General features: G+C 50.8%; 8 protein-coding genes across 8 annotated transcripts; 3 read left to right on the top strand and 5 right to left on the bottom strand.

Annotated features, from left to right (window-relative positions):
- Positions 1-912: 912 nt before the first annotated feature.
- M437DRAFT_83754 (uncharacterized protein) lies at positions 913-1,379 on the top strand (the record flags this gene model as incomplete). The annotated part of the gene is made up of 2 exons (XM_041027991.1): positions 913-1,093; positions 1,159-1,379. 2 exons carry the CDS (start codon positions 913-915, stop codon positions 1,377-1,379), a joined length of 402 nt encoding a protein of 133 aa, XP_040880378.1.
- Positions 1,380-1,483: 104 nt separating this feature from the next.
- M437DRAFT_83753 (WD40 repeat-like protein) lies at positions 1,484-4,357 on the bottom strand (the record flags this gene model as incomplete). The annotated part of the gene is made up of 2 exons (XM_041027990.1): positions 1,484-4,009; positions 4,073-4,357. The coding sequence occupies 2 exons, from the start codon at positions 4,355-4,357 to the stop codon at positions 1,484-1,486; spliced, it is 2,811 nt and encodes a 936-aa protein (XP_040880377.1).
- A 747-nt stretch (positions 4,358-5,104) lies between these two features.
- M437DRAFT_46608 (uncharacterized protein) lies at positions 5,105-6,522 on the bottom strand (the record flags this gene model as incomplete). Its single annotated transcript, XM_041021298.1, has 2 exons — positions 5,105-6,273; positions 6,324-6,522. The coding sequence occupies 2 exons, from the start codon at positions 6,520-6,522 to the stop codon at positions 5,105-5,107; spliced, it is 1,368 nt and encodes a 455-aa protein (XP_040880376.1).
- A 656-nt stretch (positions 6,523-7,178) lies between these two features.
- M437DRAFT_46588 (NAD(P)-binding protein) lies at positions 7,179-7,904 on the top strand (the record flags this gene model as incomplete). Its single annotated transcript, XM_041021295.1, has 1 exon — positions 7,179-7,904. One exon carries the CDS (start codon positions 7,179-7,181, stop codon positions 7,902-7,904), a length of 726 nt encoding a protein of 241 aa, XP_040880375.1.
- A 97-nt stretch (positions 7,905-8,001) lies between these two features.
- M437DRAFT_74613 (uncharacterized protein) lies at positions 8,002-8,819 on the bottom strand (the record flags this gene model as incomplete). Its single annotated transcript, XM_041026268.1, has 2 exons — positions 8,002-8,627; positions 8,687-8,819. The coding sequence occupies 2 exons, from the start codon at positions 8,817-8,819 to the stop codon at positions 8,002-8,004; spliced, it is 759 nt and encodes a 252-aa protein (XP_040880374.1).
- Positions 8,820-8,992: 173 nt separating this feature from the next.
- M437DRAFT_47197 (anaphase-promoting complex component APC11) lies at positions 8,993-9,454 on the bottom strand (the record flags this gene model as incomplete). The annotated part of the gene is made up of 4 exons (XM_041021404.1): positions 8,993-9,057; positions 9,118-9,181; positions 9,232-9,263; positions 9,313-9,454. 4 exons carry the CDS (start codon positions 9,452-9,454, stop codon positions 8,993-8,995), a joined length of 303 nt encoding a protein of 100 aa, XP_040880373.1.
- A 467-nt stretch (positions 9,455-9,921) lies between these two features.
- M437DRAFT_65338 (Rhodanese-like protein) lies at positions 9,922-10,915 on the top strand (the record flags this gene model as incomplete). The annotated part of the gene is made up of 2 exons (XM_041024574.1): positions 9,922-10,124; positions 10,174-10,915. The coding sequence occupies 2 exons, from the start codon at positions 9,922-9,924 to the stop codon at positions 10,913-10,915; spliced, it is 945 nt and encodes a 314-aa protein (XP_040880372.1).
- Positions 10,916-11,194: 279 nt separating this feature from the next.
- On the bottom strand, positions 11,195-11,710 carry M437DRAFT_83747 (uncharacterized protein; the record flags this gene model as incomplete). Its single annotated transcript, XM_041027989.1, has 1 exon — positions 11,195-11,710. The coding sequence occupies one exon, from the start codon at positions 11,708-11,710 to the stop codon at positions 11,195-11,197; it is 516 nt and encodes a 171-aa protein (XP_040880371.1).
- Positions 11,711-12,198: the final 488 nt, after the last annotated feature.

Raw genomic sequence — 12,198 nt, 5'->3', positions numbered from 1 at the left:
CAAAGCTCTTCAGTCGTATAGTGCAACACTGTCGAATATCAACCGAAACTTGCAGAGTTCTTATGAAAAAGAAGAAGAAGAAGAAGAGCACAGGAGAAGGCGCGAGAAGCGCGACTGCCCATCGTGAGTTGGTGACATATAGGCGCAGCTCCTTCCCTGGAATGAATCAATTGAAGTGGAAGTTTGCAGACTCGGATCATTTCGATGCCAGCTTCTTCTTTCTTACTCGTCGCTGGAAGGAGACAGAGTATCCATCACTCGAAAAGCCTTCCCCAACTTACCGATACCATTGAAACATACTCATAAAAATGCAAGACATAATCCAGAGATACTAGCTTGTCCAGTAGAAGGGTCTCCGGGTGTAACATCTCTTCGGCTACACATCTACACCATGATACCTTTGCGCACTTTGATAGGCATTTTCTTACGCATCATCGCTGCTGGAGAGTCCACTTTGAGAATAACCAGGCACAGCGTCCAAAATGTGTTTCTCCAACTGGCGGTGAGGGTCACGACAGCTTATAGAGATGCGGAAAGTAGTTGAGAGACACTCGTATGTCCACTGAGAGCTGGAAGGAGGAGCCTCTTCTCCGGACACATACTGATATCGATATAGCTCTGTGCATTTTAATGGCTATGATGTGACCAGCATTGCCATCTGGAGCATACGCTGACGGCTCGAAGAGGCCAACCAGGGAGATCTGGGTATACTGCCATCTCTTCAGACGAGTACATCTCGAAACATCGATTTGGCGACATGAATATTCGTGATTGTAAACATGTAGTTCACTGTAAAAGACGACATCACACCCAAGCGGTCAATGCACCCAGCTCGGTTTTACCTTCCATTTTTGACTCCAGCGCCGCACGGACTCTCGCTTAATTAACTACAACAGGCAACCATCAAGCACGATGAATGCTCCTCCTCCCCCTCCTCCGGCAGCAGCTGCCAACGCGTTCTTCGACCTCTCTCTGCTGCCCGGCAGCAATGGCACCGGCCGCCAGCCCCGTGCTAACCATGGCTATGTGCTGATAGCCGGGAACCAGGACCCCCGCGCCCCCCATTACTTGTCGAAGCTCTCGGGCAAGTACTGTAAGATCTAGAAACCACCTCGTGCTACGACGCAAACAAATACTAACGTTCAGATCGCGGTATAGCGAGCAGATACGGTGTGGCCGTCCAGTTCACAAACCTGCCGCAAGGTTACACTTTGTGGTGGAAGGCAAAGCCCGGCCGCTTCACCCGCAACGGCACTCCGGTCGGTGCCTTTTACGTCTATGGACACCCTCGCGGCCCGTTCAGATCTGTTGGCACTTTGATCGTGCATCTGCACAGCATAATCAACAATGTGGCTCCGTGCCAGTGCGTCAAGTGCTGAGCGAGCGTCGACACCCTCGGTATGTAGGCACAGGGATGAACATTACTACGCGAAAGAGGGGTATCTAACGATAAAACACAGAAACAACATCGGGCACCGCCGATTCACCTCTTTCTCTCCGCCACGCGGCTCGACACGCCCGTCTTTCTGAGGGCACTCCTAAGCCCAAGGACCTCGATCTTCAATCTTGCGACTTCATCTTCTAGACTGTGGACCCTCGCTCCCAGCTCTAAGCAACCCGGACAGCTCTTCTCCGCGCAAGCACATCTTTGAGGTTGAGAAGGCACGATAGTAGATGGCAGTGATGGAATCGGTGGGAGAGCTTTGGTCCTTTTCGTTTCTCCAGATCCTAATGGTACAGCAGCAGCCTTCTTTGCTGCCATATCCCTTGGTGTTGCCTTCAGAGTCGTATTAGATTGCATGCTCACCAGTTTTTCGCGTTGCATTGGATTTATAACTGTCTTTGTTTTCGGTGCCTCATCATTCCAGACTTGTACCTGTCTACGTGGTGACTTTTTAGGAGATTGGCGAGACGGAGAAGTCGAGTAGATCGAGGAGCCACGAGGAAAGAGTCTTTGCACATCGCTCGAAGCAGGCATAAACTCGCCGTCAATGTTTGAAATGTGTGAGACTGCGCTGAACATGGCTTCCTCGGACATTGAGAGCACAGCAGCTTCCTTGGCAGCATTGTGGGGTTGTGGTGATACAGTCGCTGCCTCGAGAGTGGTTTCAGGCTCTGACCTCTGTGATTGAGATTGGGTCATTCGTCTTTGGCGAGCATGGTAGTGTGTGCGTTCGTCGTCCTGTCGCTGATTGCACTCATCTTCCGAAGATCCAGCGGACATCCAGATATCTCGGTCTGATGAGCGGCTTTCTAACTCGAAATGTACTTGCGGAGGTTGGTTTGGGTGGTGATGTTGAGATTCAGGCGAGCACTCTTCAATTGGCAGGGGTTCAGTCAGCAAGACAACATTGTTGGCTGTAGTCTGCGCCTCCGTTCTCGGAAGATTAGAGATACCAGTATGATTCATGTATGGAGCGAAAAGCGCAGCTTTACCATTCTTCTTTGCTGGCTGTTCAACACCCAGTCTTCGTAGATCGGCAAGAACTTTTCCATTCCTTCCTGCTCCCATAGATGCAGAGGGGCTACGGTTCAAGCCTTGGGCACTTCGGCCATGAGCCTTCTTTCGTCCTGATCTAGGACCGCGTCGAGCAGACGCTGGAGTAGTACCATGAGGAGGCTTCTGTTGACGCTCAATCGTTGTGTTTAACGGATGAATTGATAGATGCTTAGGCGTCTCAGGTGACCTGGTTACGACTTCGACAGCTATGTGCGCAGACTCAGGGCTGTTCGACCTTACAAAAGTCTGACTTGAGAGGCGTTTACGGCGTCGGTGAGGAGATGATACTGGACTTTTCTGTTGCTGACGCGGAGGAGAAACTTTTTTGACTGGCGAGAAAAGGTCTAAGTAAGTGGTCTCGACCGCCGGTGAGCGCCTGACCATATTGGCAGCTGGCGTGTGTCGTACTGTCGACACCTGTTCAGCTTCGCATCCGATCACAGCGATTGCAGGAGCCGGTTGCGTAGGGATAAATACGGCGCCTGGAGGCAATCGTAGAGCATCGGGCAAACCAGCTTGAGTTCTCTGTCCTTTTCCAGGTGTGCTGTGTGACAGGTCAAATTTGGCATCAATCTTTGAAGATACAGGTTTGATAGGACTTGATATGGCGTAGGGGCTGGGACCGTCCATCCACTCCACGTTGATGACCTTCTCACCGAGCGCATTTACGCGGACTTGATCGAGACGTAGTCCGACGGAATCAAAGAGAAGCACCTGACCATCGACCCTTCCCACAGCGATTACAGTTTTGGCTTCAGTACCGCTTATGGTGACTCCAGGCTTCTGCTTGGATACTGTCTTTTCGGTCTTTGAAGACGACTTGATCGCCAGAACCGACAACGAAGTTACAGGTGCTTGCGCGTGCCAGGTACGAAGTATTTTGCCGCCAGCCTCGAAGTCTACCAGTCTACATCGTCCATCTGCGCCAGCGCTGACTGCGCGACTACGGAAACCAGGGAGAAATGCTGCACCTGTGATGGCCATGGTTCTGCTCCCAATGGTCGTGTTTGGTGATGCATCTGGAGGGTCTGACAAATTCCTGATATTGGTGACACGGTGTAGGTTTGACAAGTGCGAGATCTCGCCTGCATGACCGTTGTTCACAGAACGAGACTTGGTACTAGTACAAGCTTCACTCGTTCGCGTTATTCTTGTCGCATCGTAGGCAGCGATTGTGCCGTCTTTGAAGGCCAGCAAGAAGATGTTGGGTCGTTCGGGATGGAAAGCAGCTGTTGCGACAGCAGCGCCACTTGCAGACGGATGCAGTTGGATGGCAGATGTCTTGAGAGCCAGGTTCTGCAAATACACCACGCTCGGGTTCTCGGAAGCAGACAACATCAAGTGAGAGGTAGAAGAGATAGCAAGAACAGTTGGTGGAGAAGGATGATTGGAAGGTGGGTCGAGATAGCGTGATTCGTGGATCGAGTAATGCTGTATAGCTCCAGTCAATGAAGTGCTGAGGAAGAGAGACTTTGCATCCGGTGCATATTCTAGCAGTCGCACGATGCCCTACTCAGTTCTTGATCAGCAATGTTATCACTGAATAGTTCATTGGCGCAAGGTAATATATACCTCGCTACCGCTCAAGCCCCAGCTCTCCTCGCGCCCTCTTTTGCAGTCATGTAACACCACGACATGTTCATCTGCTACGGCAAGCACTTGACTTCCATCTTTCGCTTCTCGAGCTGCAAGGATGCCCTTCTTGCTACTGCTGAAAAGCTGCTTGACCCCATCTCGATCCCATGAAAAAATGCCACCAGAAGTTGTGATGATGAGATGGCTGTTTTTAGGAAGTTTAAAGGTCGGTTGAGATGCTGGTTTTGAAGCTGTTGCAGCTTGCTTCACAGCACGATGCATGATTATACTCCATCAATAACCGCTAGGTATGCTGTTTGATCACGACGATGGTTTTCCTGAGATTGTTGATGCAGGTAAACATTATGACAGACGCCAAGAGCATGTGAATTTGGCCCGAGCGTTGACATCTGCCAAAAGATCAATCACCTGAAGCAAGACGTATCGCAACAAAGCATATATTGGTTCTTAGCAAGGCTGTAATACCTGTGGAAGCTCTGGGCGGCTGTTCACAGCAGCTTCGAATTCAACAAGGAAACGTTCTTCCCAAGACTCGCAAAGAAAAATCAATAAGAAATACAAGCAAAATACTGTCCTCCACCTCATTCCCCATCTCCTTTTGAACAATCTGTCATGTCAACTTCTGCTCAACTCCTTCCTACTAGCATTTTGCGTATGTGTTCATGCATGGTTGAGGTGCTGACCTGCCATGAGCAACATATTGAGACTTTCGTCGATATTTGAGCTAGTGGTGTTTCGGTGCTGCTCTTGTGTCTGGAACCCAAGGCCGATAGGAAACATCAACGCCATGTTTTTGCTCCGAGATCCGAAAGGGCTAGTTGAAATTGTGCTTCGCATGTGTGGAGTATCTCCCGATACCAAGAACATGCTTTGCTTTTGCGTTTTCGAAACGGCATAGGCTGTATTGCTGCAAAAAGCCTGCAGACTCCTGTGATGAGACACCCTTCTGACAAAAAGGATTTTTGAAGTATAGTTTTCTCGTGCGGCTGTGCCGCTCGCTCAGCTTTCTTAAGTAGGGACCCAGAGTCTGCGGCCACCTCTGAACTTATTAGTGTTAGCAGCGGGACGAGTGAAGGAATTAGGATCGATGGGTCCGTTGCCGTTAGTGGTGGGTGTAAGATCCAGCTTTGCCGGAGCGCTGCCTCTTCCTGCAGGCGTAGGTGTGAACGAGGCACCACGACCGCGAGAAGAGTTGCCTCTAAAACCACCACCACGAGCATTTCCGCGAGTGTGAGTCTGAGCTCCACGTGAAAACTGGTTTGGGTCCATAGCCTTGTTTCCAGATTTGGGCGACTTGTGTTGAGCAAGCATGGCTGCGGGAGCTTTAGGTGGACGCTTCAGCAGAACCTCATCCTCGTCTTCCTCGCTGACTGCAGCAGGTCTTTCATCAACAGGCAGAAGCTCTGGGCGCACTTTTTCTTCCTCTTGGACAGCTGGCGCGGCAGTGGTACGAGCATCTGGATGTGCTAGCACGACGTTGTTTTCGATCTCCTTGCGCTGGACGAGCTGTCTATTCTTAAATTCACGCTCTTCCCTTGCAACGACATAACGAATGTCGGCGAGACTCTTGGTGCGGATGCCGAAGCGCTGAGCGAGCTTGGTCTTGGTCGGGTCATCGGTCAAAAAGATGAAGGATTCCAGAGCAGCAACTGGGTCCAACTCTTGGTGAATGCGCCACAGGATATAGTTGAACAGAGGGCGCAAATGGGAAGGAACGCCAGACGTTGAGGAGGAATCTGGTGTGGTCTTCTTGGCTGGGGACTTGGACGCGCGAGAGCGGACACGGCTCTTAGGAGGACACTGAGTCGGAGGTTCTGGGCTAACAGAGCTACGAGCGGTGTGTCCAGAAGAAGGAGTTGCTGACCGGGAGCCATCAGTGTCGGCGGAGCTCATGGATAAGTTTGCGTCGCGTATGGCGAGTTTGGTCTCGGTGTTCTGAGCGAGTTCGTCGGTAAAGCCATCCACCTCTTCATCGTCGACATCGCCTTCGGAAAACAGCGTTCTGGGTAGAGCAAACTTCTCGACTTCTGCCCAAGTCTCAAATTTCTCAAAACCGCCTTGAAGTGTGACGAGATGGGGATAAGTGCTGGTGGCGTCGTCCAGCCAAACCAGAGCGTCTTCGGCGTCGCTGCTAATGCGACCATTTCCGTCCTTCAGGCGAGTGGTTTGGGCGAGCGCTGCGACAGTCAGTCGTAGCCATGTGTTTTGTGCATGTATGGCGGCGTACTGTAGAGGGGCACGAAAAGCCTAATCTGGCCGTTGGCGATCCATTTGCGAATGCCGTCGCGGGTACTCTTCTTTGCGCCGGCGAGCAAGGCGGAGTCGTCGGCGATGCAGTTGAAGATCTTCTTGGTGGGTGGTTCGATGGTACGAGGGGTTGCGACAGGAGGGTCGGCTGGACGAGACCGCTGTGGGGTGCGGCGCATGGTGGGTAGAGGCTGGGTGGCGGTAAGGTACTGACTATGCTGTGAGCGACTGCGAGCAGAAGACAAGCAAGTGACGATAGCGATCAAAAGCACAGGCAGAAGCAGTGTTGGAGCCAGCAATCATATGCCTCGGAGAGAAAGGCTTACGTGCTGACGATAGTGTGATTGTGCGACGGGGTGTGTTGCGGCTACAGGCGCATGTTCGGTGGGTATATTGGCTTGCTTCAAGGAGTTGCGATGGCAAGCAATGTCTTATGGGGAGAGAGTGGAACAATCAAGACAACATAATCCGTGTTGTGTTTCTATGCGATTGCCGTCATCGAGGGACCGACTGTTTGGGATGTGCGAGTTTGCGTATATGATACAGGAAGCCGCGGTCGTATTACTGAGTCTGGCACCGGACCATGGTTGAGTCAGACGTAACGAAGTTTCCACACGATTGAGCACTTTAGGATAGTCTGGTGGGAAGCGACTCGAGAGAAGGCCAAGTCGGAGTTGCACAGCGACAAGGACCAGGCCGGTTGCTTGCGTCGAGCGAGAGGCAGGAATGCGCGGCCAATCGACTTGCCGAGCGCGCATCATTCGAGTCGAAGACAAGCCACTCCATCGCACAATCTTGTGGCCTCTTCAAGATAATTTGCCGTCCGTCAACCAAGATGCCCACCATCTTGATCTCTGGGTCAGCCTCCGGTCTAGGTCGTGCGTTCCTGGATGCCTACTCGCATCAAGAGAGCAACACTGTCATAGCCATTGACAGGGAACAAATTCATCTCTCCGCATACCAGAATCGTGCAGCCACTATAACATCATATATTGTTGATGTGACCGACGAGAAGTCCATCAACGACCTTGCCAATGCACTGAAAGGCACTCCAATTGATCTCTTCGTTCATTCGGTGGGTATCCGTGGTTTGGTTCCTGCTGTGGAAAATGCTCGTCCTGATTCTGTTGCTGCCGCTGAAACCCTGGACGTCATGGACTTGTCAACTCTCATGCACACCTTTCAAGTAAATGCTGCTGGTACTTTTCTTCTCATTCGATCTCTTCTACCAAATCTCAGACGAGCAAATGCTGCAAAAGTTGTCGTCATGTCGTCAAGAATGGGAAGTCTTGGATACAATACGACAGGTTCTGCTTATGCATACCGTGCGAGCAAGGCTGCCCTCAACGCCATGGTCAAAAGCTTCAGCATTGATGTTTCTGACGTTATATTTGTACTCTGCCACCCAGGACGCGTAGAGTCAAGACTAGTCAAGTACAAAGAAGAGGGTGCCATAAGTGCAGAAGAGAGTGTTTCGGGGCTGCTCCCGCTCGTGCAGGCCTGGAACAAAAATGACAGTGGTCAATTCTACGACAGATTTGGGCAAACCATAGTGTGGTAGCCGACGCGAATGAAGTCGTTACATCATCATGGACAAGATACACAGAAGGATTATGGACATGTCATTTCAGCAAACGCCGTATACCCAGAGCATTTCATTATATCGTGAGCCGTTCCTGGTTGTTTTCTTGTGTGGCAACCTCCTGCGCTGTTTCTGGGGGCGCACCTTGCTCGTCCTCCAGAACGTCTCTTTTGACGACGCCCTCTAGAGTAGACAGACAGCTGGTGTAACTTGTAATCATCCCTTCAACGCGAGCCATGATATCTTCCTGAGAGTTGTTGCGACGGTGCGATTGTGACTTCAGCTTGCTACTCTCCATACCTTGGATGTTGAGCATCAAGCCTGGTATGTCTTTTCTTGCACCCTCGTCTGCCCATGACGGTGCCTGACCAACAGTCGTTCTGAGAACCTGCCAGTGTGGGCTCAGGCTCTGAACTTCATTGACTGTCTTGCCGTCCGGTGCTATGTCGAGGAGTATCATGCGTTCGCGGTTGTTGTCGACCTTCTGCTCCGAAGATGTGCCAGCTTGCTCTTGACTCATCGCATCCACGATTGTAGAGGTCAAGAAATCGGGATTGTCATCTGAGAATATGTAGTGTACTGATGGATGGTGGTGTTCGCCCGTATCAGGGTCTTCGATCAACGTGAAGAATGGGCGAAAGTCGGGAGGCGGCAACAATTCGCCAGGCGCTGCAGGAGGATACTGGGGTTCGTCGAATAGTCCTGTAAAAAACATGTGTCAGAATGGAAAATGGACATGGCCATTCCAATATCAAGCATACCATCAGAAGTGGTCACCGTTTGATCCGCACGAACGGATGAGGCGGTATCATCATTGCGTTCTTGTTGCGGGTGTGTGGGTTCGTCAGTGGTCTGGGAAAAGCTGTGAGAATATCGTTTGTTTACAGTCGACATGATCCTCTGCTCGCGATCGATTAGAGTAAGACCACGCGGGTTGTTATGAGTTGCGACCGAGGACCCTGACTAAGCAGTGCTTGGCAAAATGCATGTGAAAATGGCTTGCTGGTCGAAAGGTTGACAACCACGTAAGAGCATGTGCTGACATATCTCTAGGGAGAGCGCAGGACTCAAGACTGAGAGGTTTGCTCGGCTTGAACTTCGCTCTGATCGGCGGTTCCTTTGATGCGAAAGACTGTTCTTGTTAGCACCACAACCCTTACACGAACAATGAACCTGGACCGAGTTTACGCACCTTGTCTGCACATGGGACATCTGCCTTGACTGGACTCCTGATTGATCCAGGTATCGAGACAATGCTTGGTTGATGTTAGTCTGTCAATTCGTAGCGACGAACGATGCAACATACCATGTGAAATGAATGTGTGCACTGTCCCATGACTGAAATCGAGTTAGCACAAGATGACAGCATGTGAAGACAGGCACGTACTGATAGGACAATCGTCTCCTGGAAACTTGCATTTCGGACAAGTACCATCGAACTGAACACGACAGATACCACAGTCATCGTCCTCGGGCATGTCCCAGCGCCAGGCGGCGACAGCGTGGTATGAGAGGATCTTGACCTTCATGTTGCTGGTAAGGCTTCTGTATATCGCAGGCGCTTCTACCAGGTAGGTGTATACACAGAGCCAGGGTCTTTCGTCAAAGTGTGGAGTGGGTTGTTTTCACGCGCAAGATGAAGCTCGGACCCTTGACGTAGGCGATAAGGATAAAATGCACCTTATCGCGAGGGGATCGACAGTGTCACATGGGAAAAGGCGTGCTCGAAGGCTCCACCTTTCGTGGCTTCCTTCGGAATTACCTGCCTAGTACTCCAACCATCTGTCTTCCTTCCACATTACAATAAGAACCTGGACGGCATCTGGAAGAGCATAACTGCACAAGGCCGTATACTTGTCCCCTCTAGAAATCACACCATCAACAACAGTCTCCACACCTCACCAAGCTCGAGTGGGGCAGCATGGCCTCGTTGCTTCGTTCCGCGACCTCCTCTACCTTCTCACCTCTCCGACCTTCCTTCAATCCCTTTCACAACATGTCGGCGCAACGAGCAATGTCTCTCTCATCCTATCTGGTCAAGCCTGCCGAGCTCAATGCTGCTCTGAAAGGCAATGCCCCCACCAAGTTGGCTACCTCGCCTCGAGTCATCCCCTTGTGTGCCAGCTGGTTCATGCCCAACGACCCCGAGAAAAGAACGGGATATGAGGTCTTCAAGCAGGGTCATATTCCTGGTGCTCGGTACTTCGCTCCACATCTCCTTTCGCTCACGCAAGACTGACCTCAACAGCTTCTTCGACCTCGATATTGTAGCCGACACCAGCTCTCCATACCCTCACATGTTGCCTAGCCCTCAAGTCTTCACCGAAGCTATGCGCAAGCTAGGAATCCGCCGCGATGATAACATCGTTGTATACGACAGTGCCGAGCTTGGCATCTTCAGCGCACCTCGAGTTGCTTGGACTCTTCGCGTATTCGGCCATCCAAGCATTCACATCCTGAACAACTACAAGCTTTGGGTTGAGGAGGGTCTTCCGGTCGAGCAAGGCGAACAAAGGGATCTGCCCGAGTCACAATATCCGGAGCCACAAATTGATCCTTCCAAGGTCGCTGCTTTTGAACAAGTCAAGGAGGTTGCCAAGGACTACAACAAGGAAGGCAGAGAAGGTGTGCAAATCTTGGATGCCAGATCTTATGGTCGCTGGAGTGGTGCCGACCCTGAGCCCAGGCCTGGACTTTCTTCTGGCCATATTCCCGGCTCTATCAGCGTTGCCCTGCCCGAACTCCTGGACCCCAAGACCAAGACACTGCTTTCTAGAGACGAACTGCTCGATATCTTCAGAACTAAGGGAGTGGACCCTTCCAAGCCCATCATCAGCTCTTGCGGCACAGGAGTCACTGCCAGTGTCATCGACGCTGCTTTGACTGAGGCCGGTTTCCCTGAGACTAACAGAAGAGTCTACGATGGCAGTTGGACAGAGTGGGCACAGCGAGTCCAGGCCACCGACAATTTGATCCATAAGAGTCAGTGAAAGGCATCGACGACTTATGACGAACGATGAACCGTTGTTAGCACCACGATACCCAGGATGTAATAATGAACGATGGTGAAAAGTTTAGCCGAGCAAAGACATCGAGCAACCTATCTTAGACGGCCTATCTGCAGCGTGTGTCAAGTCCAAAAACAACTGGTGATGATCATAATTGCAACGAAGCAACTCTAACTTCAAGACCAGCTGTATCATGCGGCATCTTCAGCAACACATTTGCCTGAAGTCATCTCGCGTATACATATGTTGTTCTCCAGTTCCTCAACCTTCCATCTGAACATCCTTGCCCTCCATTTCAACACCTCCATTCTCCTTCTCAACCCCATCAAGCCCCTCAACTCCATCTTCCAGCCCCAAACTCCAGCGACAGAACGTTCCCAATCTAGCTTTGAGACCCTCAATCATCTCAATTGTCTTGTTGTTGACAACATTAATCTTAGTGATTTTGTCTTCTTGATAGGCTTCTCTCCAGTATTGTCTCTCTTTGGCTTTGCCGCTCCACCAGGTAGTTCTTTCGTCTTCTAGCAACTCGAGCAGTGTTTTGATGTCGCGAAGAGTTGAGAGGAGAGCCGTTGCCGGGTTTGGAGTGGTGGTAGTTGTTACGATGATGCTTGAGTGTAGTTTGGCTGTTGTGCTTAAAGGAGTAAAGGGTTTGTAGCGACTGAACTCAGAGTGTGCGGTGTTGACAAGAAGGTGCAAGTCAGAGATCAGTGGTTCGAGTGGTTTAGGCCAGCGCGAGCTTTGCGATATAGTGTTGAGGACGCAGAGTTGACACATTTTGGCTGGAAGATCTCGAAGTGCGTTGATGCACAGCAAGTTGGAATGATACCAAACAGAGAAAAAGCGACGTCTCGAACTTTGAGAAGATATCTTTCGGCGTTGGGGGTGTGAAAGTGCCAGTGTCTTGTTCAAGTGTCATGGTGTTGTTCATATGCAAGACGAGTTGTGCCTTGCTTGCTGAGACACTGTTGCCTAAATTGCTTCACTTCACTTTGTTGGAGTCTTACTTTCTTTCTCTAGATAATCAGCTAACACATAAATGACTTTCTACTCGAGCACTATTTACTGTACGTATAGTCGATCTATCACGAGTTATCCTCCAGAATGGCATAGACGGAGCGTGCTTCCCGTCTATGGAAATGCAAAATATCTTACAGCACGAAACAATACACCGTGGAAAGAACGCAATCTCAGAAGTCTCCATGGTCACACTTTGGTTTTAGAACATTCGTGCAGTCCAAGAGCTACGCTGTGACGGTTTCTAT

The sequence above is a fragment of the Aureobasidium melanogenum genome (genome assembly GCF_000721775.1).
Source record: "Aureobasidium melanogenum CBS 110374 unplaced genomic scaffold scaffold_8, whole genome shotgun sequence".
Lineage (NCBI taxonomy): Eukaryota > Fungi > Ascomycota > Dothideomycetes > Dothideales > Saccotheciaceae > Aureobasidium > Aureobasidium melanogenum.
The sequence above is the reverse complement of the archived record's forward strand: the minus strand, read 5'-3'. Positions and strand labels throughout refer to the sequence as shown.